At 41.0% G+C, this 26,958-nt stretch overlaps 1 protein-coding gene across 3 annotated transcripts in view; it reads right to left on the reverse strand.

The window, feature by feature from the left end:
- The window catches only part of LOC136587207 (sodium channel protein type 5 subunit alpha-like), a 509,047-nt gene that overhangs the window by 14,915 nt on the left and 467,174 nt on the right, over window positions 1-26,958 (reverse strand). For all 3 annotated transcript variants that reach the window (XM_066585757.1, XM_066585756.1, XM_066585758.1), the window contains 3 exons: window positions 19,692-19,967; window positions 10,221-10,277; window positions 5,190-5,327 (listed from right to left, as the gene is read on the reverse strand). In XM_066585757.1, the coding sequence (XP_066441854.1) occupies window positions 5,190-5,327; window positions 10,221-10,277; window positions 19,692-19,967 (471 nt within the window). The remainder of the gene's footprint in view (window positions 1-5,189; window positions 5,328-10,220; window positions 10,278-19,691; window positions 19,968-26,958) is intronic.

The following is a 26,958-nucleotide window of genomic DNA, read 5'->3' on the forward strand; positions in this document are numbered from 1 at the left end:
TAGATAGCTAGATAGATATTAGATAGATAGATAGCTATAGATAGGAGATAGATAGCTATAGATAGGAGATAGACAGATAGCTATAGATAGATATAGATATGAGAGATAGATAGATAGATAGATAGATATGAGATAGATAGGAGATAAATAGATAATAGATAGATAGGAGATAGATAGGAGAAAGATAGTTAGGAGATAAATGGATAGATAGATAGGAGATAGATAGATAGATGGATATGAGATAGATAGATATGAGATAGATAGATAGATAGAAAGCTATAGATAGATAGATAGACAGGAGAAAGATATATAGATAGATATGAGATAGATAGGAGATCGATAGATTTATTGATATGATATAGATAGATAGATATGAGATAGATGGGTATGAGATAGATAGGAGATAGATAGATAGATAGATAGATAGGAGATAGATCGATAGATAGGAGATCGATAGATAGATATGAGATCGATAGATAGACATGAGATCGATAAATATGAGATAGTTAGATAGATAGATCGGAGATAGATAGATCGGAGATAGATAGATCGGAGATAGATAGATCGGAGATAGATAAATAGATATGAGATAGATAGATAGATAGATATATAATAGATATGAGAGCGATAGATAAATAGATAGATATGAGATAGATATGAGAGAGAGCTAGATTGATAGATATGATATAGATAGATATGAGATAGATAAGATTTGGGATAGATAGATTGATAGGAGATCGATAGATAGATAGGAGATAGATTTGAAAAAGATGCATTTGAAAAAGACTTTGTGTCGAAACGTCATGTATCTGTGACTTGAGGAGGAATAAAGCTCTGCATCATTTATCTGCACCTGGTTTGCTGCCATACTTTTCTCTACATAGATAGATAGGAGATCGATAGATAAGATATGGGATGGATAGATAGATAGGAGATAGATAGATAGATAGATAGGATATAGATAGACAGGAGATAGATAGGAGATAGGGAGATAGATAGGAGATAGATAGATAGGATATAGATAGATAGGAGAGATAGATATATAGATAGATAGGGCATAGATAGATAGATAGGAGATAGCAGGATATGAGATAGATATGAGATAGATAGATAGGAGAAAGATAGATAGATAGTAGATAGATATGAGGTAGATAGATGTGAGATAGATAGATAGGAGATTGATAGATAGATATGATATAGATAGATATGAGATAGATAAGATATGGGATATATAGATAGATAGGAGATAGATGGGAGACAGATAGATAGGAGAAAGATAACAGATAGATAGATAATAGATAGATTGGAGATAGATAGTATATAGATAAATAGGATATAGATAGATAGGATAAGATAGATATGAGATAGATAGATAGAAGATAGATAGGAAATAGATAGATAGATAGATAGGCTATAGATAGATAGGAGATAGATAGGAGATAGATAGATAAGAGATAGATAGATAGAAGATAAATAGATAGGAGATAGATGGGAGATAGATGAATAGATAGATAGCTATAGATACAGATATGAGATAGATAGATAGGAGATGGATAGACAGGAGATAGATAGATATAGATATGAGATAGATAGAGATAGATATGAGATAGTTAGATAGATAGGAGATAGATAGATAGGAGATAGATAGATATGAGATAGTTAGATATGAGATAGTTAGATAGGAGATAGATAGATAGGAGATACATTGATAGATAGATAGATAGACAGATAGGAGATAGATAGATAGATAGATAGATAGATAGATAGATAGATAGATAGGAGATAGATAGATAGGAGATAGATAGATAGATAGATAGGAGATAGATAGATGGGAGATAGATAGATAGATAGATAGATAGATAGATAGATAGATAGATAGATATGTGATAGATAGGAGATAGATAGATAGGAAATAGATAGGAAATATATAGATATGAGATAGATAGATAGGAGATAGAAGGATAGATAGATAAAATATGGGATAGATAGATAGATAGGAGATAGATAGATTAATAGATAAATAGGAGATAGATAGGATATAGATAGATAGGCCAGAGACAGATAGATAGATAATAGATAGATAGAAGAAAGGTAATAGATAGGATACAGATAGATAAATAGATAGATAAATAGATAGATATGAGAGAGATAGGAGATAGATAGGAGATAGATAAATAGATAGGAGATAGATAGATAGATAGGAGATAGGAGATAGGTAGATAGATAGATAGATAGATAGGAGATAGATATGAGATAGATAAATAGATATGAGATAGATAGATAGATAGATATGAGAGAGATATATGAGATAGATATGAGAGAGAGATAGATAGATAGATATGTCATAGATAGATATGAGATAAATAAGATATGGGATAGATAGATAGGAGATAGATAGATAGGAAATAGATAGATAATAGATAGATATGAGATAGATAGAAAGGAGATAGATAGAAGAAAGATAATAGATAGATAGGAAATAGATAGGAAATATATAGATATGAGATAGAAGGATAGATAGATAAAATATGGGATAGATAGATAGGAGATAGATTAATAGATAAATAGGAGATAGATAGGATATAGATAGATAAGACAGAGACAGATAGATAGATAATAGATAGATAGGATATAGATAGATAGGAGAGATAGATAGATAGATAGATAGATAAGAGATAGATAGGCCATAAATGGAGAGGAGATAGATGGATAGATAGATAGAGATATGAGATAGATAGATATAAGATAGATAGTAGATAGATAGATAGCTATAGATAGAGAGATAGATAATAGATAGATGTGAGATAGATAGATAGCTATAGATGGATAGATAATAGATAGATGTGAGATAGATAGATAGATAGATAGATATGAGATAGATAGATAGATATGAGATAGATAGATAGATATGAGATAGATAGATAGATAAGATATGGGATAGATGATAGATAGGAGATAGATAGATAACAGATAGATAGGAGATAGATAAATAGATAGACAGATAATAGATAGATAGGATATAGATAGATAGGAGAGAGACAGATAGATAGGATATACATAGATAGGAGGTAGATAGATAGGAGATAGATGGATGGATGGATAGATAGATGGATGGATAGATATGAGATGGATAAACAGATAGATAGGAGATGGATAGACAGATAGATAGGAGATGGATAGACAGATAGATAGGAGATGGAAAGACAGATAGATAGGAGATGGAAAGACAGATAGATAGAAAGGAGATAGATGGATGGATAGATAGATAGGAGAGATAAGAGATAGATAGATAGGAGATAGATAGATAGATGGATATGAGATAGATAGATAGATACAAGATAGATATAGATATGAGATAGATAGTTAGGAGATAGATAGACAGGAGATAGATAGATCTATCTATCTCCTGTCTATCTATCTATCTCCTGTCTATCTATCTATCTCCTGTCTATCTATCTATCTCATATCTATATCTATCTATTTCCTATCTATCTATCTATCTATCTCATATCTATTTATCTATCTCATATATATATATATATCTATCTATCTCCGATCTATCTATCTCTCTCCTATCTATCTATCTCTCTCCTATCTATCTCTCTCCTATCTATCTATCTCCTATCTATCTATATATCTATCTCCTATCTATCTATATATCTATCTCCTATCTATCTATCTCATATCTATATCTACCTATCTATCTGATATAGATATGAGATAGATAGATAGGAGATAGATAGATATAGATAGGAGATAGATACATATAGATAGGAGATAGATAGATAGATAGATAGATAGGAGATAGATAGATATAGATATAAGATAGATAGATAGACAGGAGATAGATAGATAGATAGATAGATATGAGATAGATAGATAGATATATCTATCTCATATCTCATATCTATCTATCTCATATCTATCTCATATCTATATCAGATAGATAGATAGATAGATAGATAGGAGAGAGCTAGATAGATAGATAGGAGAGAGCTAGATAGATAGATAGGAGAAAGATATATATATATATATATATATATATATATATATATATATATATATATATATATGAGATAGATAAATAGATATGAGATAGATAGATAGATAGATAGATATGAGAGAGATAAATAGATAGATATAGGAGAGATAGATATGAGAGAGAGAGAGATAGAGATAGATAGATAGATATGAGATAGATAAATATGATATAGATAGAAATGAGATAGATAAGATATGGGATAGATAGGAGATAGATAGAAAGGAGATAGATAGATAGATAGATGAAAGATAATAGATAGATAGGATATAGATAGATAGGAGATAGATAGATAAGAAATAGATAGGAGATAGATGGATAGATAGATAGATAGATAGATAGGAGATAGATGGATATGAGATAGATAGATATAAGATAGATAGGAGATAGATGGATATGAGATAGATAGATATAAGATAGATAGGAGATAGATATAAGATAGATAGGAGATAGATATAAGACAGATAGGAGATAGATATAAGATAGATAGGAGATAGATATAAGATAGATAGGAGATAGATAGATAGATAGGAGATAGATATAAGATAGATAGGAGATATGAGATAGATAGATAGATAGAAGACAGATATAAGATAGATAGGAGATTTGAGATAGATAGGGAGATAGATAGATAATAGATAGATCATAGATAGATAGGAGATAGATGGATATGAGATAGATAGATAGATAGATATAAGATAGATAGGAGATAGATAGATAGATATAAGATAGATAGGAGATAGATATAAGATAGATAGATAGGAGATAGATAGATATAAGATAGATAGATATGAGATGGATAGATAGAAAGATCTATCTATCTATCTATCTTATATCCATCCCATATCTATCTAAGATTGATAGATAGATAGATAGATAGATAGATTAGGAGATATGAGATAGATAGATAGATAGATAGATAGATAGATAGATAGGAGATAGGAGATAGATAGGAGATATGAGATAGATAGGAGATATGAGATAGATGGATGGATGGATGGATGGATAGGTATGAGATAGATAGATAGGAGATAGATAGATAGATGGATAGGTATGAGATGGACAGGTATGAGATAGATAGATATATAGATATATGATAGATAGATACGAGATAGATATTACAGAACTTTGACATTAGTGAGCTACTTATCTTCTTCTTTTGTTGGTTGAAGTTGTCTATGATGACACCAATAAAAAGGTTCAGAGTGAAGAAAGATCCAAAAATGATGAATATGACGAAGTAGAGGTACATGTATTTATTGTGCTCATATATGGGCTGCTGCTCTTTCTAGAAGAAAAGAAATAGAACGATAAAGACAAAAGTTCACTCAGTGGTATAACAGAATGGCTCTGATTATGAAGTACCAAAAACAAGAGGGAAATCGAGTGCAAGGCCCCTCTATAAGCGTCCTACTACAGCGGTAATACGGCTACGTGTAGGGCGCCTCGTCTTCGCTTCCACTGACTATTCGCTGTGATGTCATATTTCTAATTAGTTAAATCTGGATAAATAAATCATTTCTATTAATGAGGTCGTCTTGACAAGTCCAAATCATCCACTCTATATGATCTGGGAAATGAGCGGCGGTAATTAAATCCAAGTGTGGATGAGGAGGGAGAAGCCTCTGATATATAGGAGTCGCTTCATTGAGAATACAATGCTGGAGGACCACCAAGTGCGAGCGAGAGACAGACACCAGAGAACCTCATTGTTGTACTAATGGTTTACATTCATTCCTCGGTGCCACTATTACTTGTAGAAGTCTGCACAAGGCTGTCAGGCCAAGACATAAGTGTATTTCACATTAATTGGATTTAATGAGAGCAAGGCCTCAGATTTCAGCAGCTTCTTCTCCACGTAGTTTCCAGAAGATCATTATGAGATGTGGGGAATTTTTGGGATCGAACAAAACCGCAGATCAATCAAACCTTCTGCTATTCCAACGTTTAGGGGCACCCCTACCATGAGGCGACCTGGGACTACCACCTCAGGCCATAGTCTGCAGAACCTCAAAGGGGTGGCCGGTTGCTGATCAGCTGCTATTTATTGTTTACTGGCCATGTTAATGGCCAATAAAAAAATAATTGCTACCTGTGAGCCAAGCGGGCAGCAAGCCGACAAACATTTAACTCACTTGCTCTGTAATTCCAACCCGGCGGAGGGCATCACTTCTGTAATCAGTGTAACTCCTGACCTCTCCCCCCTGCATCTGTATTCCTGCACACAGATGCTTGCACTGGTGGGCAGGAACTCCAGAGGAAGGGAGTTAAATGCTTGTTAGGTTACTGTCCAACTGGGGGTCACTATTACCACTGGAGCTACTAAAGGGGTCACTATTACTACTGGAGCTATTAAGGGGATCACTATTAGTTTTGGGGCCACTAAGGGGGACCCTTACTATTGGGACCCCTATGGGGGGTCACTATTACTATTGGGGCCATCAAGGGGGTTAGTATTGGGGCCACTATGGGGTCACTGTTAATACTGTGTGCACTATTGGGGTCAATATTACTATGGAGGGGCCACCAAGGGGGTCACTATTATTATTTGGGCTACCAAGAGGGTCACTATTACTATTTGGGCTACTACTGGGTACTGGGGTCACTATTACTCTGCAGGTTATTAGTTTAAATATGTCTTGGGTATTTTGTATATTTGCACTTTCAATGCCTGTAAAATGAGTGTTTTTTGCAAGAGGAGGAGGAGTTATTTCTCACGGAACCTCAGGCAGCATAAAGGCTTGGGGCGCTCCTGGTAATGCCTCATTTTTCCTGTGGGGGTGCTTTAATATAAATGGCCTGAGAAAGTGTAATAGCAGCAAACTGAGTATGACATGGGTGGCTGTATATGTCAATGTGGCCTTACCGTGTACCTGAGTTTTCAACAAGTTTTCTAAAATACGGCAGGTTCTGGTTAGTGAGATATGCATAGAAAAAGCTTGAGAAGCCCCGATCTATTGGATTAAACCAATGCATAACAGCAGATAATATTTGCCATCCTCGTTCCTCGGCTCCCACAGTAAACTCAATTGAGTATATTGAGGGCACATTTATGTGCCTACAGTGTGGACAAGTGTCCCGGTCCACTGATCCCCATGATGCTCTGAGTTTGGGTCAGTAGACCTGAGGTCCGGCTGGGGTACTTGTCCATATTACAGGCAATAAGCTCATGTAAGACCGGCCTTAAGCACAATCTGTTACAGTGTAATGTCTGGGGAGTGTGATTATTGGAGACTGAACAGTGCAGAGTCAATATCGGGTGCAGTATATGGTGTATCCACCGGTAAGAGACCCATTTTACTACCATTCCTTGATGTTTTTTTACTTTTTTGTGACTGGCCTATTTTGGGCCTTAACCTTTTCACTGTAGCAGAAGGATCAACATTCAACAATTAAATTCAATAAGACCTTTCACTGCGAAGATCCTTTTTCCATCCATTAAAAATTAACTTATATTATGCCTAGATATAAAATCAATTGACCAAACTTTAGACAAGCATATATCTACAAGATGTGACACCTAAGTGTCAGAAATAGGCCATGGGTTAGGGAAGAACATCCTGTAAACTCACAAGACAACCAATGCCTCATGGTGTCTGGTGTGGAACGCAATGACAGCGAGCCTTCAGAGGCTGTTTCAGGTATACTGAAAGTGACACCCAACCTTCTGGGCTGTATCTAGTATACCAAAAACTGACACCAAGCCTAGTGGAGACAAGACACAAGAAGAACTGACCAGTACACACACTGAATCAGTCATAGTAGCCTGGGAGCAGGATATTAGGTGTATAGCGTAACAGCGCAAAATTGTCCCCCAAGCTAAAAAGACCTCCTTCCTGAGTCCCTACTCTACTACTTCTGTACTAATTTAGTACTAGATGGAATATGGGTTCGGTTGTCAATAAAATGTGCTGATTAGGCACTATTGCTGTACTTATTAATTATGGTACTTATACATTGGTTCGACGCGTTTCTACTGCCAATAAGACAGTTTCCTCAGGAGCCAAAAATAATGATTTGTGTGGATTCCGTAATGACAATAAAAACACAGCAGCGTCACCAGCCTACCTTCAACGCTGCGGAATCTTTTACTTTCTTTCTGGTGCAGGAGGGGATGTGGGATAGGTAGAGACCAGAGAGGACGGCTCATTGAATTCTGGTCTCTGAACCAAACCTCACCACCCATTCAGCTCTACTGAAAAAGGGTTCCACACAGATCATTATTTTTGTATTTATCCATTTGAGGCTACTTCACGCAGGCGAGCGCGATATCGAGCCACAAAACGTGGCCTGATGTCGCGCTTGTCAACATGCGTTGTACCCGTGGATGGGAGGTGTTTTCTATGCAAAAAGGTCTTACATGACTTATGTGAAATTCCGATCGTCCGGCACTTGTTTCACGCAGGTCGGAGGATCGGCAAGTGTTTCCCATCGATTTCAATAGAAACATCACATCGCACTTGTGTGCACATCGCATGCCATACAATGTGTTTGACTGTCCCACTGAAAGCAATGGGCGATGTATTCCGAGGGACACAAAAAAGTAGGACAGGCAGCGATTTGTAACCTCGCAGCATCATTGTGAAGGAAAAAACTGCTCATGTGTAGGACTCCATTCAAAACAACTGAGCTCATATTCGCCTAAGTTCTGTGCGTCTTGCAATGCACAAGACCCGTGTGAGATTTACGCTCATGTGAATGTAGCCTAAAATGGGTTTTTGTGGGGAAAAAATGCGTATTTCTTTAATTTGGATTTTTTGGTGAAAAATTAAACTTTATTGAACTTATTTTACGCAATTTTTTTAGTTTCTCGCTAGTCGATCACTAGGATAGCACACTGCATTACTTATGCAGTGCATTCTACTAAGCCTGTGATAGCAGCCTAGTAGATTCAGCCGGAGGTGGGGTCTAATAGGCCGAGTTACATGACAAACATGGAGGCTTTTGTCACGCCTTTGGTTGCCATAGGAACCCGCTGCTACTTTGAAGCCGCATTGCGGGGTGTGGATGGGTGATAGGAGGAGCCTCCCCCCTCTGGCATCTGCTTACATGCTGCGCTTGTTATTGACTGTGGCATGTAAGGGGTTAAACTACCAGGATTTGAGGTTTTCGTGGTCTTGGCTGTTAGGGCTGAAGCCTGGTTGTCAGTAATCAGCCAAGCCACCTCCTTAGGCCATGTTCAGATGAGCGTGTTGATGTGCGTACATATTCCGCACAAAACCACGCCTCTATTAGAACCATTGGTCCCTATGATGTGTTCACATGTCCGAGTGTTACAGGCGGCAAACGCGCACACCTGTAAAAGATAGGACATGCGTGCACCATAGGTCTGTGCTGCAATTCAATATTCACTGCGAGGAGCCCCCCCATCACTGAAAACTCTGACAGCACTGTCACTGTGTTTAGTGACAAAGGGACTCTCTGCGGGGAGTAAAGAATTCCCTGCCACAGCTGTGGCAAATGATCGCAAATCTCTCCCATTGATTTCAATGGGGATGCCGCTGCCCATGGCCCAATTGAAAGCAATAGGGTGCTGGCAACCCCGCAGTGATTTTCGGGGAAGGGCTTTAAATATAAGCCATTCCCTGAAAATCATCCCTAGCTGTAGTAAAAAATAAAAAGTATGTATACTCACCTGTCTGCCGAGGCTCAGGCGCGTCTTCTTTCCTTGGTCCCTGATACTGTAATGAAGTTCTTTCAGTAGGCAGGGATTTTGAAATTCCTGTCTGCTGAAAGGGCTGCGTCTGATTGGCTGAGCAGTCAGCCAATCACAGGCAGTGTTCTGCCATTCATTGAATTCAATGAATGGCAGAGTGCTGCCTGTGATTGACTGAGCTCTGTGACCAATCACAGGCAGCGCTCAGCTATCATTCAATGAATGATTTTAAATCCCCGCCTGCTGAAAAAGCTTCAGAACAGTGTAGAGAGAACAAGCAGCTACACCAACAAGCACTACCCCATCAATTTGAATTCAGCCCAAAGCATGAAATCTGCTACAGATCTGCACCAAAATCCGCAGCAAATCGTCGACATGTGAATGCATCCTGAAGTCGGTGTACAATCTTATGGAGGTGTTGCATAAACATTAGATGCTACATTTCAGTATATCAGAATTTTCCATAAATGTACAGGAACTGATTTAGACAACATCCGAAACAGATCTATAAAAACACATACTGACCTCTTCTCGTGAGTCAACGGCGGCGTACATGATATCCATCCATCCTTTAAATGTTGCCTAAAACAGAAGAGAGAATTCAGTCCAGACTGGATTTTACTGTGTACCTGTATTACCTTTTGATGTCTCAAAAGTGTGGAAACACCTGTAGAGAATGATAACGGTCGGTCGGACGGTGATTCAATTTTGCATATAAGCCACCGGGACAGGGTAAACCTGTTAGGCCACATCAACAACATGGCGGCCATTTGAATGCTGCCATCTTATATTCAATTCAAATGTTTCCGGTTGGGAAGGTGGGTGTGTTCTATATCAGACTGGCAGAGAATGTCATAAAAAAACAACCGTGTGCTTCATTGTAGCATAACGTTATTCGTTCTTGTTAGTGATATTTCTTCATTACAGACAATGTAAATGATGACGTTATGTCAAGCAGCACGTATTCAGATCATTCTTAGATTATTTGCACAAAGCATATGTGTCATCACGGAATTTCAATCAACACCACTCAACCAGACCTCCAATTACCCACAATGCAGTGGTCAATCTTCTTTTTCAAATTCAGGTAAAAACAAAAATATGGATGACCAAAAACAACTACGCATGAAGCATCGGTAATCGCTGTTCTGGCCTCATTCTGCAAGTTCTCACAATGTAGCAATCATTGTCTATTTCAAAAATGTGGAGTTAGCCATGCCTCCATATAGCAAATTTTGACTACACTTAAATGGCATCCTTTTTAGGAGTTGTAGATGCTGCAACACCTGACATAAGGACAGTCTCAACACGTTCTGCATGTATGTAATGAAGAAAAATCACTGTGTTAACATAGGAACGAATAAAGTTATATTAAAATGAAGTTCACCACTGTTTCTGTGGTGAAAATCTCTGTTATAATCCATACTTACCTCCGTACCTGTTAGTGCAAATAAATCTATTTGCAACAAAATATGCTTCTGGGGTCCAAATTCAGTTAGAGGATAGCCGAGCTGGGAAATAACTTTCACCACAACACAAATGGACGTGATCAAAAGTTACAGGTTTATTGATTGACAGGAAGCAGTTTTTATAGAGGCACATGCTTCCAAATGTATTATTATTAGAGATGAGCGAACGTACTCGGTAAGGCCGATTTCGCATTTGAGCACCGCGATTTTCGAGTACTTCACTACTCGGGTGAAAAGTACTCGGGGGCGCTGTGGGTGAGCGGGGGGTTGCAGAGGGGAGTGTGGGGGAGAGGGAGAGAGCTCCCACCTGTTTCGCGCTGCTGCCCCCCGCTCCACCACGCCACTCCCCGCCACACAGCGCCCCTGAGTACTTTTCACCCGAGTAGTGAAGTACTCGAAAATCGCGGTGCTCGATTGCGAAATCGGCCTTACCGAGTACGTTCGCTCATCTCTAATTATTATTCATTTATTGCCATTGGTTGGTAAAACATAAACACAATATGAATATGCAAGATAAGGAATTGAACATCTAAAATGCCATGGAAAAGGCAGCGCAGGCGCAGTAGAATCCTACATTGTTAGCTTTTCAGAACACAAGTACAGTAATGGTAAACAATAAGTTGTTTAGAGAGAATATTTAGAAACATATGTGAACAGCTAGTAACATGTCATCTCGACATGGGGGCCAGTCTAGAGGCTTTTTCATTATCTTCTGGTAGCTCCGGCCTCAGCTGTTCACTCAAAACGTTTTTTGAACAATTATTTAATATCTGCAATTTCTTAATTTATTGGTGAAAATGACAATGTATGAAGGGTCATACAAAATGGAGTCATATTCATTTCACTAACATGGAAAAATTAGATTTCAAGCCAAGATGGAGGCATTCAAGATGGCCGTCATTTTGGTGACATGACCTAAGAGGTTTCCCTCACCATCTACCCAATCATTTCCATGCCATATGGGCGTTTCTACACCCTGTAATATTGCTTTGTGCTACATCTAACGCTCGTATCAGTTACCCTTCGTAATAATGAATAATGCCTGTACACTGCACATAATATCTGACCCGATGGCAGGGCTCACATCACCAAAGCTCTTTACATTAGCATTTAATATCCAATTTACAATGGTGGCCAGCCCTTTGCAGAAAAAAAGTGTGCACAAAGCGTCCTACTCTGTTTTCAAGGAGAAACAGCTGTGTCCCGCCACAAGGGAGAAACGCAGAACAATAAGGAAATAAAACCCGTTGTCAGGGGGCCAGCAGAGTATCACCGTGTCTGCACAGTGCATACTGCAGTAATTAGCACCATTTCGGTGTCCATGTAAATAACGCATTGCTCGGTCACTATGTCAGCACTGGTGTGGCTGCAGCACGGACTACAAGATCCCAGCGATGACATGATCTGGCCGTGATGCACAAGGCATTCCTACATCACCGCTGGCTGCAAAATATGGGATAGAGGGAGCAAAAATAAATATTGAGTAATGGCTGGGGAAATGGTTCTAAACAGCGGAAGACGGAATGTTGGAAAAATATTTTTTTAAAAACTGCACAAAACAAACATTAACCTTTCCAATCCAATTTGTATCCTGGTTTTCCTAGGGGGCTTACTCTTTTTCTGCTGTTACACAACAGCGCTATCTGCTGGCTAAAGCCAGTACTGCATGAGGTAACACGTTGGATAGGCTGCGACAGCAGAGAGGCTGGCAATATACAGTAAGAGAACCCCAGCGGACGTCTTCCAACATCGGAGCTGTACAGCCTTAATCATAATGTCTTCAGAGGTCAGACAGCGGATTGGAAAGGGTTAAAAATCGCATCCACGACTTACTAACACGGCTGCACTTGTAACGAATGTTGTAAAATGGAAGATAATAGCAACACAAAAATGCATTTTTTATTCTATAAGGATTGTATTCACAGCTGCTGTTTTGCCCCCTTCTTGTAGGACAGCTTAGCAAGAATCAAAAGTAACATTTATTTTCATATGTTAATACTTAGTTGGGCTCCTTTGGTCCTAATGACATTGGATACTCCCCGTGGTATACTTTATACTAATGCCTGATACACTTCAGCTGGTATTTCCCTCTATTCATCCTGCAAACATCTGGTGAGTTCTCTCAAAGAAGATGGATGCTGTTCATATTTCCGACCCGACGTTCCAGTTTGTGCCCGAGATGTTCAGTAGGTTCGGGACTCTGTGCAGCCGGTCCAATCGTGGGATATCCATATCCTCAATCCAATGTAAAACAGAGTTGGAAATGTGACAAGGTGTGTTGACTTGTGAGAAGTATGGCCGACCATTCCCGGAGTATTGTCCCATTGTCAGCAGCACATCATTATCTAGAAAGTTCATGGTTCTTGTCTCTACAACCAACGGACTGAGACCATGCCACATAACACATCCCCAGACCATAATGGAACCTCCACCGTACATAACTGTTGGCACAACACACTCAGGTAGCAGACGTTTCCCAGGATCCTTCACACTCAGGTACGTCTAGCTGATTTGAAGATGGAGTAACGTGATTTGTCACTCCATAGAACATTCTTCCATTGCTCAACTACCCATTGTGGATGTGCTGATGCATTTCCTTTGAAAAAACTTGCCAGACATTTGCAAGATGACTATAGGGAAATACCAGCTGAAGTGTATCAGACGTTAGTAGAAAGTATACCAGGGGGAGTATCTGACGTCATTAGGGCCAAAGGAGCCCCACTAAGTATTAAGGGTTTTTCCCTGGAAATACTATTGATGACATCCTTAGGATAGGTTATCAATAGTTGATGAGCTGGCATGTGGATGATCAGCTGATCGGACTCGTAGCACAATGTACAGGAGTACAGAGCGAAAGCTGATGCTCCAACCCCTATGTAGTGGTTGGCATTTGTATTTGCAAGTACAACTCTCATTAAAATCCATGGAAGATGCGCTTGAGCAATGGACTCCAGCCGATCAACTATTGATGACCTATCTTGAGGACAGGTCATTTATAGCAGTGGTTCTCAACCAGCACCCACTTCAGGTATTGAGATGGTGGCCAGCACCCCCCAAGCCTTACTAGTTTAAACCCAGTCAAAGTTTACCTTGTTTACAAAGTTAAAAGTACAAATTAAAATATTGATTACTTTTTTGGGGAAGTTTTTATCGTGTTTAACAGATTAGCATTAATTGTGAAAACGTGTCTCTAAAAATTACCAAAGAAGTATTTTAGTCGGCTACATTATAGCTGTAGGTCCTAAATATTTCAAAAACAGGGTAATTGTGGATACAATAATTAAATACATTACATTACAGAAGCTAATTTTGGGGGGAAGCAATAACACCATCTTTAATTATCATTCGATAGAAACGTACAACACATAAAGAAAATGCAAGACACACCTTAGTCCTTAATGGTCAGAAGACTATTATTAGTAGTCGAATTTCATTGTTCTTGCATTTTAATTAATGCTTGCCACAATCAATCTGTCATTAATGGCTGCCTTGGGCCTGATGAGCAGACGCCAATTTCATGATATCTGGTTCTATCTTCGTAAACCGCAGTCTCAAGCCGCCTCTTACACATATCTGAAGTTTGTTTCTGGCTTTTGTCAGGAGCTGCTGAACCACGCTGAAGCCCCTCTCCACTAAGTATGTAGATGGAGAGCAACTTAACTTCCTGCCCCAGGATAGGATAGAAATTCTTTACTTTCACCCAAAAACATTCATAGCCACATTGTTGGAAAAGTGCTTGGCTTGTTTAAGGAGTGAGCAAAAAACGTCTAAGTCTGCATCTTGTTTGTCTCCGTCTTCGCATGCAATTTCTTGAAGACTCGAAAACTGACAGAGCTCACGTTGACTCAGGTTATTGGTATGAGGGTCCAGTTTGGAAAAAGGAAGCGATTATACCTGTAGCCTTAATGAAATTCATTGTGTCTCCTTGTAGCTTTGTGTTGACCTCCTTGAGTTTGTTAAATATGTCTGCGAGATGGGCAACGTCAAGACGTCGTAGTTCGATTGCATCACAAAGGCTTGGGTCAATCGGTCGAAGAAACCAGACTACTGTGTCAAAAAGTTCGTTGAAGCGTCGTAAGCACTTCCCTCTTGCCAGCTACCTCACTTCGGTGTGTAGGAGTAGACGTTTGAATTCTTCGTCATGGTCTTGACAGAACTTGTGGAAAAGATGTTCATTCAAAGATTGTGCTTTTATCTTGTTAACAGCAGTAATTACAGAGCACAGAGAATCATGCAATCTCACGTAAATGTTTAGCACCAAGGTGCTGCCGATGGATCACACAGCGGACGGCCATTATGCCAGGTACAGCAGATTTTAAATGGACTATAAATCCACAATATCGACCAATCATGGATGCAGCTCCGTCGGTTGCACAGGCCAGTACATTTTATTTTTTTCTTGCAAAAATTCTTCCACTCTTTTGTATATAGAGGAGCCTTTCGTGTTGGTGGTTACATTTCTGTTAAACAACAGTTCCTCCACTACCTCTTCATTCCGATTAATGAAACGAACATAAGCTAGCAGCAAAGCTTCATTGTGTCTAACCGTGGACTCGTCAATTTGCATTACAAATTCTGTATTTGTTAACACGTCCAAAAACGTTTCTGCCACATAAGCAGCCATCTTGTTAATTCTTCCTGAAACAGTGTCATTACTCAAAGGAATCGATTTCACCATGGCACACGCATCAGGCCCCAGCATAGTACTGACAATCTCTTTAACTGAGGGTAACATGAGTGTTTCCACAATAGTATGTGATTTGCCACATTACGCTATTAATAAAGAGACCTTATAGGAAGCAAGGAGGCCTTCGTCAGCATTGAGAGCAGATTTTCCAGATAGCTTGCCTACAGCGCTGCGGCTCTCAAACTGTGACTTTAAACCTTGGAAAAATTAAATAGGCTTACCCACTTTGTCTGAATGCATTTTTGCAAGGTGATCACTCAGTCCCAAAGGCTTCAAAGCTTCATTTGAAAATGCCTTCTCACAAATGAGGCACAAGGGAAGCTGCCCGTTTGTAGGAGAAGGGATGAATCCGTATTTCAAGCATTCATTTGAATACTGACGGCCTTTCTTCTTCTCAGCCATTTTTATAAAGTATCCTTCAAGATTGCACTGCTTATGTCGCTCTATCATATAATGATGTATGACTTATAACTCCATGACTCCGCTGCAGATCAATCACACTGGATAACCTAAAGAGCAACCTAATCCACTGTATTTTATAATGCCGCTGATTGGCTGGAACTTTCAATTGTGTGGGTCTCTGGGAGTTGCAGTTTATAGCAGTGTTCTGAAAAGACACTTGGCGTCCACTAAGACTACAACTCCAGAGACCCACACAAGGGAAAGTCTGAAGCCGTTCCATCCAATCAGCGGCATTATGGAACACAGTGGGTTAGGTTGTGCTGTAGGTTATCCAGTGTTATGAAGTGTGATTGATCTGTAGTGGAATCATCTATATATATATATTGATGTGTCTGTTTGTCCTTTATGCATTACTACACCATTCATCCGATCGCCATGAAACTTTGGGGAGTTGTTAAGTCACTCCTGGGAAGATTATAGGCATAGTACATCTATCCTACGATAGTTGGGGGCGTGCGAGCGTCGTCGACAGTTATGCCCCCCAGACAAAGATAGTTTGATTTCCATCTCAAGCACGAAAGCAAAAGGCATTACGAGCAACGGGAGGCGTGTTCAACTACAAAATGATGCTTCCGCTGAACGTTTCGCAAGACAATTGCTGGATATTGAGAATGCTGAGGTAAAATAAAAGCTGTGCTGTGATTGGTTGTTATATATTATACTGCTGAAGTAACATGAAAGCTGTGCTGTGATTGGTTGTTATATATTATACTGAGGTAACATGAAAGCTGCGCTGTGATTGGTTGTTATATATTATACTGCTGAGGTAACATGAAAGCTGTGCTGTGATTTGTTGTTATATATTATACTGCTAAGGTAACATGAAAGCTGCACTGTGATTGGTTGTTATATATTATACTGAGGTAACATGAAAGCTGTGCTGTGATTGGTTGTTATATATTATACTGCTGAGGTAACATGAGAGCTGCGCTGTGATTGGTTGTTATATATTATACCGCTGAGGTAACATGAAAGCTGCGCTGTGATTGGTTGTTATATATTAAACCGCTGAGGTAACATGAGAGCTGCGCTGTGATTGGTTGCTATATATTATACTGAGGTAACATGAAAGCTGCGCTGTGATTGGTTGTTATCTATATATATAAAAACGAATGTATGTATGTCTGTTTGTTTTCGCAGCAACGCGCGACGGGTACGCTAGTGGAGTTATAAAATTCATGCATTATATGATAGAGGCGCGCCGGCTGCACACAACTCACATTACATGGAAGTGATTCATATGGAAATAATTGCCTCGGTTTTCGGCGGTTTCGGATTTCACCAATTGTTTTTGGACGGATTATCGACAAAAAGCGAGGTATCACTACAAATTTTTGTAGAAAAATGTACTTACTAGACAAAAAAAATCAACAACGCAACACACAGAACGTCCCCCTACCGCCCCTTTTCGTTCCACCCCCCCCCTACTGCCCCCTTTATGCTCCACCGCCACCCCTTTTCGTTCCACTGCCCCCTTGAGAAGTAAACCCCTCCTCCCCCCCCCCCCCCGAGGGCAATAATGCCCTTGTTGAGAACCACTTATCTATAGTATTTCCCTGGAGAACAGCTTTATCATATGTAAATAAGTACAGCTTTTGCTTCTTGCTCGGGTGCCCAAGTACTTTTGGTAGGATAGTGTACACTAAATGGCCACTTTATTAGAGATATCAGTCCTGCACGTAAGGCATCCCAGAAATATTGATGACCTAAAACACATTAGCAGGAAAGAATGATCCAAAATGTCCTCTTATTGTTGTGAAAATTGTTTTTACCGCTACAGCAAACATTTGGTGGAAGTGATTGCTGGTAAGGGAGAATTTACATGTTATTAGGTTCATGGTATCACTTACTATTTCTGCCTGCATTGTGGGTGATTACAATAAAAATCATGTCTGTGTGTTATTAGTTTAGATTATGTAATTGTGACACAATCGGACCACATTTTATTAGCAATCAATGCAGAAATTTAAGGAGTTCCAAAGGGTTCACTTACTTTGTCTTGCAACTATATGAGCCCTCCAGGCACTTGTTTCAACTAAATTTACTTAGATAAGCACAGAGACCCCCTTGTAAAGTAAATTCCCCTTTAAGTACCTAACAATAGAGGCTTAGAAGTTTCTCAGGGCCCTTAATGTGTTGTCTGTGTACATTCCTCCCAGCATGCATCAGTGCACCCAATGATAGAAATGTATATCCTTGTAGTAGACCAAATGCATAGAAACTTCCGCTCTGCTTGTGGAGATGACACCTGAAAATGCATTAGCCCGTTCTCCAATCAGCTGAATCAGGACATTTCGAGCCCACCGCCTCTCATGTTCTTTCCCTTTGCGGTGACTTCCCAATCACTGAGGGCTTTTACCATAAAACAAACTCCTGATTGAGGACAAATACAGCGGCTGCCAGGATGTATAATGTAATTCCACCTACAGCTTCCTACCGAATGAAAGGAATTACACTTTGTGACGGTTTCATCGTTTCAGACTCCAAAAAGGAAGAAATTAAAAGCCGAATAACAAGTTGACTTGTTAAAAATAAATCTTTAGTGTCGTGAAATCCGAAACACGCCGACGGGGTAACGAGGTGTTACTGATCCTAAGGTGAACTTACCATGGATGGACTTCACTGGAAGAAGTGCAAAACATAATCTCCTGATCATCATATACTGACTAGCCTACTTATTACAGCTCCGGCGCATTTAACGATTGGCGCCCCCTGTGTGGTAATTCCCCCCGTGACCCCGGAGTGCGGCATAAAATCAGGTGACAAGTTTTCCATCGATCACTTTCAGTGTGAATCCACATCAGATGGGAGAGTCCAGTGATCTGACTGACCTCCAATGAGGCCGGTCATCGGGGCCCAATAGTGTTGAGTGAAATTTGGAAACGTTTTGTTTAGCCGATTCGTGAAATATCAGCAAAAGGTTTGGTTCAAATTAGTTTGGACCGAATGAGAACTTCACTAATACCCTTATTGTCAGCTGGTCATAACGTTATCTAACCCATCTAATCTGCAGCAACTGCAAGAAGCTTCCTGTCCACATGGGCCAATATTCCTGCGGAATGATTTCATCATCTACTAGAAACTACACCACAACAAAATTCTATTGTTCTGAAGGCCAACGGAGGTCCAATGCCCTACTAGACCCCCTCCCCATCCCAATAGAGTGCTCATTCTGTATATTTACATGATATCTTCTCAAGTCATGTATGAGTATACAATGAGAAAGAGCATCGAAATGCCCACATAGCATGTGGGCAACAGCGCTGTTTATCACTCACATTATTTTTCATGATGCCCCCTCCATGTTTCATCCCACTCAATCTTGCCTTAACCCCAATAGTCGTGACAGTACAGAAAGACATGGGACATGACACTTACCACTTGAAGCAGGGCCAGATAACCGGCCCCAACATTATCAAAGTTGACTTTCACTTTTGTCCAGTAGGCTTCTGTTTTGTTCAATAGTTCGCACGTCGTCATGTTGTCCACAATTGACACATCCAGTTCGGTCTTGTTTTCGGCATAAATGCATTTTCCAAATTTTCCAGCAAACAAATTGACTCCCATTATGCTAAAAATTAGCCAGAAAATGAGACAGACGAGCAGGACATTCATGATGGAGGGGATAGCCCCAATTAAGGCGTTCACTACGACCTTAAAGTGGAACAGAACATAATTAGTCAGCGATCACTACAAGTAATAAAGCCATAACAGCATAATACACAGGTGGCGCCGCAGAATGGGAATCCCCTAATATAAGACAATAAGCCTGATGCAGAACAGAACGATGAGTAATTAGGGCTTTTCTACATTGATTATAATCAGGGGTGCCCCTACCATGAGGCAGCTTGAGACTACCACCTCGGGCAGCAGCCTGCGGGACCTCAGAGCGGCGCCTGGTTGCCACCTGGACGGTAATTACTTTTTGAAAATGATTGCTGGCTGGGAGCCGGCCGGGCAGGAACCCGACAAACATTTCACTCACTCAGCCCATAGCTTTCATCAAACGGAGGCTACTTAATCTGTGACCCCTGACCTCTCCCCTTGGCACCTATGTTCCTGCGCCAGCCTGTATGCAGTGTGGATGCCAGGAGGAGTGGTCAGGAGTCACAGACTGAACAGCGGCAGACTGAAGCTGTGGACTGAGTTGGTGAAATGACTGTCAAGTTCTTGCCCGGTCAGAGGTCCAGGGACACCCTTACTACTGGGGCCACTAAAGGGGACACTGTTATTACTGAGGTCACTAACTGGAGCACTACTACTACTGGGACCACTATGGGGGGGTCACTGATACTGCTGGAGTCACTATGGGAAACACTATTACTACTGGGGCCACTATGGCTGAAAATTATTATTAATAGGGCTACTGATATAGGGTGCTACTACTACTGGTGCCACTATGAGGAACACTATTACTGCTAGGGCCACTAATGGGAAGCTTCTACTACTGGGGCCACTGACAGGGTCACTATTACTACTGGGAGCCTTTTAAGGGGCCACTACCACTAATAGGAGCAATATTACTCTGTCATTTTAGACAAACCTCAATGTTTCCAATATGTGTCGGGTATCTTTTGTATTGACTATCAATGCCTGTGAAGTGAATGGGGTTTTTTGCATGGTGGGGCGGGGGTTGTACTATTCCACACTTGGCCTTGGGCAGCATAAGGGCTTGGGGTACACCTGATTGTAATGATATCTCAACTATGGAAACAATTGTGCTTCTGTAATAAAATCAAGCTTTATGGCACTTGGGACACATTTTACTACATAGATTCACTTTGCTGCAGTAGTAAAGAGGTTTGTTAAGAAGACAGAACTGATGTTTGCAGAAGACGAACACTAAATGCATGTAATCTGCACTGCTAGGTGCTTTACTCTCAGGTCATTGCCCGGAAAAGACAACCTCATAAAATGTCAGAGTTGAGTATTTTAATGGTAGATGGAATAAAGTCTATTATTGGAGTCCCCAGGTAATAATAGCCATTTTTAGAGGGTACCAAGATGGGGAGCTCAGAAGTCAACTTCAATCCTTTTGTGCTACATTTTGAAAAAAAGTTCTTTTGAGTATTAAATTTGGATCTTTAGACTTAGTCAGGCCTCATGCACACTTCAGTCTTCTGCAAATATTCAATTGTTATCATTGCTAGTTGAGAAAAAGCAAAATAAATAAAGACATTCATACAGTATGTAATCATACATGTGAAGAGACACGAATGTGGTCAGATCACGGCTGGCCGCAAATATGTAAAAACATAAAACGATTCTTGTGTTTGTTGCCAGAGGTGCAGCTATAAGGGGTGCAGAGGTAGCAGTCAGGGCTACAGCTATAAGGGGTGCAGAGGTAGCAGTCAGGGCTACAGCTAAAAGGGGTGCAGAGGTAGCAGTCAGGGCTGCAGCTATAAGGGGTGCAGAGGTAGCATTCAGGGCTACAGCTATAAGGGGTGCAGAGGTAGCAGTCAGGGCTACAGCTAAAAGGGGTGCAGAGGTAGCAGTCAGGGCTGCAGCTATAAGGGGTACAGAGGTAGCAGTCAGGGCTACAGCTATAAGGGGTGCAGAGGTAGCAGTCAGGGCTGCAGCTATAAGGGGTGCAGAGGTAGCAGTCAGGGCTACAACTATAAGGGGTGCAGAGGTAGCAGTCAGGGCTGCAGCTATAAGGGGTGCAGAGGTAGCAGTCAGGGATACAGCTATAAGGGGTGCAGAGGTAGCAGTCAGGGATACAGCTATAAGGGGTGCAGAGGTAGCAGTCAGGGCTACAACTATAAGGGGTGCAGAGGTAGCAGTCAGGGATACAGCTATAAGGGGTGCAGAGGTAGCATTCAGGGCTACAGCAATAAGGGGTGCAGAGGTAGCAGTCAGGGCTACAGCTATAAGGGGTGCAGAGGTAGCAGTCAGGGCTACAACTATAAGGGGTGCAGAGGTAGCAGTCAGGGCTGCAGCTATAAGGGGTGCAGAGGTAGCATTCAGGGCTACAGCTATAAGGGGTGCAGAGGTAGCAGTCAGGGCTGCAGCTATAAGGGGTGCAGAGGTAGCAGTCAGGGATACAGCTATAAGGGGTGCAGAGGTAGCAGTCAGGTATACAGCTATAAGGGGTGCAGAGGTAGCAGTCAGGGCTACAACTATAAGGGGTGCAGAGGTAGCAGTCAGGGATACAGCTATAAGGGGTGCAGAGGTAGCATTCAGGGCTACAGCAATAAGGGGTGCAGAGGTAGCAGTCAGGGCTACAGCTATAAGGGGTGCAGAGGTAGCAGTCAGGGCTGCAGCTATAAGGGGTACAGAGGTAGCAGTCAGGGCTACAGCTATAAGGGGTGCAGAGGTAGCAGTCAGGGCTGCAGCTATAAGGGGTGCAGAGGTAGCAGTCAGGGCTACAACTATAAGGGGTGCAGAGGTAGCAGTCAGGGCTGCAGCTATAAGGGGTGCAGAGGTAGCAGTCAGGGCTACAACTATAAGGGGTGCAGAGGTAGCAGTCAGGGCTACAGCTATAAGGGGTGCAGAGGTAGCAGTCAGGGCTACAACTATAAGGGGTGCAGAGGTAGCAGTTAGGGCTACAACTATAAGGGGTGCAGAGGTAGCAGTTAGGGCTACAACTATAAGGGGTGCAGAGGTAGCAGTTAGGGCTACAACTATAAGGGGTGCAGAGGTAGCAGTCAGGGCTACAGCTATAAGGGGTGCAGAGGTAGCAGTCAGGGCTACAGCTATAAGGGGTGCAGAGGTAGCAGTTAGGGCTGCAGCTATAAAGGGTGCAGAGGTAGCAGTCAGGGCTACAGCTATAAGGGGTGCAGAGGTAGCAGTCAGGGCTACAGCTATAATGCATGCAGAGGTAGCAGTGAGGGCTACAGCCATAATGGATGCAGAGGTAGCAGGTGGAGTACAGCCATAAGGGGTGCATAAGTAGCAGTCAGGGGTGCAAATATCCCTTTACCTAGATATTAGTGGATAGATATTCTAGGTAATACAACCTCAATTCCAAAAATGTTGGGATGTGGTGTTAAATGTAAAGAAATGTAAAGAAAAAAAGATTGCAATGATTTGGAAATGTCATCTAACCATATAGTTTATAGATAGAGCATAGAACACATTTCAGAAGGTGAAAGGGAGAAATGTTTCATTTCATTGAAAAAAACGTTTTAGGAATTGGGGTTGTACATGAAGACGTTCTGGATGTACATGAAGACGCTCTGGATGCACATGAAGACGCTCTGGATGCACATGAAGACGTTCTGGATGTACATGAAGACGCTCTGGATGTACATGAAGACGCTCTGGATGTACATGAAGACGCTCAGGATGTACATGAAGACGTTCTGGATGTACATGAAGACGTTCTGGATGTACATGAAGACGTTCTAGATGTACATGAAGACGCTCTGGATGTACATGAAGACGTTCTGGATGTACATGAAGACGTTCTGGATGTACATGAAGACGCTCTGGATGTACATGAAGACGCTCTGGATGTACATGAAGACGCTCTGGATGTACATGAAGACGCTCTGGATGTACATGAAGACGTTCTGGATGTACATGAAGACGTTCAGGATGTACATGAAGACGTTCTAGATGTACATGAAGACGTTCTGGATGTAAATGAAGACGTTCTGGATGTAAATGAAGACGTTCTGGATGTACATGAAGACGTTCTGGATGTACATGAAGACGTTCTGGATGTACATGAAGACGTTCTAGATGTACATGAAGACGTTCTGGATGTAAATGAAGACGTTCTGGATGTAAATGAAGACGTTCTGGATGTACATGAAGACGTTCTGGATGTACATGAAGACGTTCTGGATGTAAATGAAGATCTTCTAGGTAATGCTTGTAGTGAGATGATGGAATCTTGCTGACTTACAGACAAGAAATTAGTTTTATTTTATCTGACCACAAACATTCTCTGAGCACTCGAGTCTCTTCAGCACAAAATGCACTTCTGATTGTCCTGTACAAGTCATGGAGTCAATATAGAGATTTGTTACCATGAAAAACAGAAATATCATAACCTGTGATCTCACAAGCTGCTTGCTAGGATACGCTGTGACTATTGATTACAGCGGATCTCATGTAATGGGTGACGTCAAAAAGATCTTCAATATCCAGACATGTTTACAGGACCACTTGTTAGCAGCCAGATCAATTAAATTGGCGCATCCTTGGCCACTTAATGGCCAGGCTCTGGAGAACATATGCTTGAGCAGTCATAGAAGTTGTAAGATGCTTCTGATATAGCTTTGGAAACTTTTCAAGGTCATATGCCACAAAAGGTGCAAGAAAGAAGCAACAGAGATGAAAAAGGCTAAACTGGATACTCAGGAACCAAGGCCACAACATATCTAGGAGCAATTTGTGAATGGTTTGCATTACTAGTTAAGAAACATGCCAACGTTCAATTAGCGATATGGGAACTCGCAGTATGTTTCTTTACAAACTGTTCATGACCAATACATATCCCCTATGGTCACATAAAGACAGGACTTCAAGCAGCGGTTCTCAAATGTCATTTACTGGGTGCACCACCAGCCAATTGCCATGACTGTAGACATGTGACCCAAACACAAGTCCATAATGCTGAAATTGTTGCAATTGTTTCCCCCATAGAAGAATGTTGTATGTGAGTATGATTAGCATTTAGGGTTACTCACAGATGACCCGATGTTGTCATAAACAATCTAGCTAAAGACAGTTTTCCATTGTGACAATGAGGACAGTTGGCCATAGTCAAAGTGGATCCCAGTAAGACAGATTGAAAACCGCCAACTAAAACAATATAATGTATTAGGAAAAATAGAAACTGCACTACAAAGTTCCTTCATATAGACATTAATTTCATAATTCATTACACACATCAGAGATTACGGTACATTAATATGTGGACACTGCAAATATCACATTCATAGAAGAGACAAACAATTCCACACTCAGGGTTTGCAGTTAGTTATCCTCAGTAAACGAATGTTATTAGACAAGCGTCATGGTAGCCTATCTGAGATCTGTAGGACCTCAAATTAGATGTTGACCTGACACCAATTGGTTTGCATAGGTCACTAAGTTGCTGGGGCAAACAAACTGACCTCAAAACGTTGTCTCGGTATTACAACCCTATTCCATATGAGCCTATGAACATCACAGAGGCGGCTTCTTTACTGAGGACACCCCTCTGTGAGCCGGAGAGCAGCTAAGTATCAGTTGCTTCTGCTTTGATGGACCTGGACAATGGGCTGCAAGGGAAATGTCTACAGCTGACCACAGCTCTTAGATGCTGGTCCCACAGTGATCTCCTAATGTAACAACCACTTTCCATATGAGCATATGGACATCATAGAGACAGCTCCTTTGTGGAGGACACCCCTTTTGCGAGCCGGAGTGGAGGGCAGCTAAGTATCAGTTGCTTCTGCTCTGATGGACCTGGACAGTCCTTGTATTCCATAAGGGCTAAAAGGGACATGTTTATGACTGATCACAGCTCTTTGATGATCACCTGATGTAACAACCCCTTTTAAGGCTATTAAAGGAAGTCTGCCATCAAATGTAAGTACATAAACTGAGCCTAATTCTAGGTTGGCGCTAATAAGACCAGTGTGAATATGCCTTTCTATCCTCACTTCATACTGCTGCCATGCTGGAGAAACTGTCTCTTTTCCATTGTGCATTGCATGCTATTGACCCGTAAACTGTTCAATTGGCAAACCTAGCTTTCTTCTCTCATTGCTCCCAACCCCTTGCCTATTGCTTGACATCTCCAGGCAATAAGCAAGTAGTGGGGGTTGGGAGGAGTGGGACGAGAATGACAGGACCAAGTGTCATTGTGAGTGGCCTGATAAGTTGACAGTTTGGAGGCTATTAACATTCAATATGCATGATGAGAAAATGCAAGCTTCTATGTCATAGATGTGGTATGAAGTGATCGAAATGTATGTGTCCACTGGTCTGATTAGCACCAGCTGGGGTTGGGTCTTTTTGATGATAGATTTTAATGACGTTGTCCAAGAATTTACCAAATGGCCGCCATCTGTGCAAACCCAACTGAGGATGGGTTGAATGCATCTTTCGACTGGAGGTAGAAGAGGCAGGGCCACATGCAGGGGAGGAGCCTAGTGCTAGCCTGTCAGGATTACCATTCAGCATAACAGGACCATCCATAAACTATATAAATACAGCTGATTCCGTGGCCATGTGCATTTCATCGTGCGGCTGAAATGGTATCATTTGTATCATATGTATCGCTGCACGAATCTAGACACTGCCGAGGTAAAGATGAATGAGCAGAGGCTCATCGACTGGTAACCTCCCGGATCACAAACAGTTCTACCAGATGAACAAAGGCCAACAGATATCAATCACAATGCGGATGTCACATCAGATCTGAGAAAGGAATCATGCAGAATACATGAAGAACAGACATAGAATGCGATCAGGAGTGATGACTGGTTACTTCTTCTGGATACACGGGTAGGATTGTTCAGTCAGTAGAAATTAACTTGGTAAACGCTGAGCTGTAATGCATTGAGCAACATTCAATAACACAGGTAGCATAAGCAGTATGGTCAGTTACTCGGCACCTATTGGAAGGACATTTATAGGAAATTCACAGTACTGCATGTTGTTATGGTCCCTTGTAATGGCCGGCAGTGTCCCCGACCTCCTCCTG

Source organism: Eleutherodactylus coqui, chromosome 12 (assembly GCF_035609145.1).
Source record: "Eleutherodactylus coqui strain aEleCoq1 chromosome 12, aEleCoq1.hap1, whole genome shotgun sequence".
NCBI classification, from domain to species: domain Eukaryota; kingdom Metazoa; phylum Chordata; class Amphibia; order Anura; family Eleutherodactylidae; genus Eleutherodactylus; species Eleutherodactylus coqui.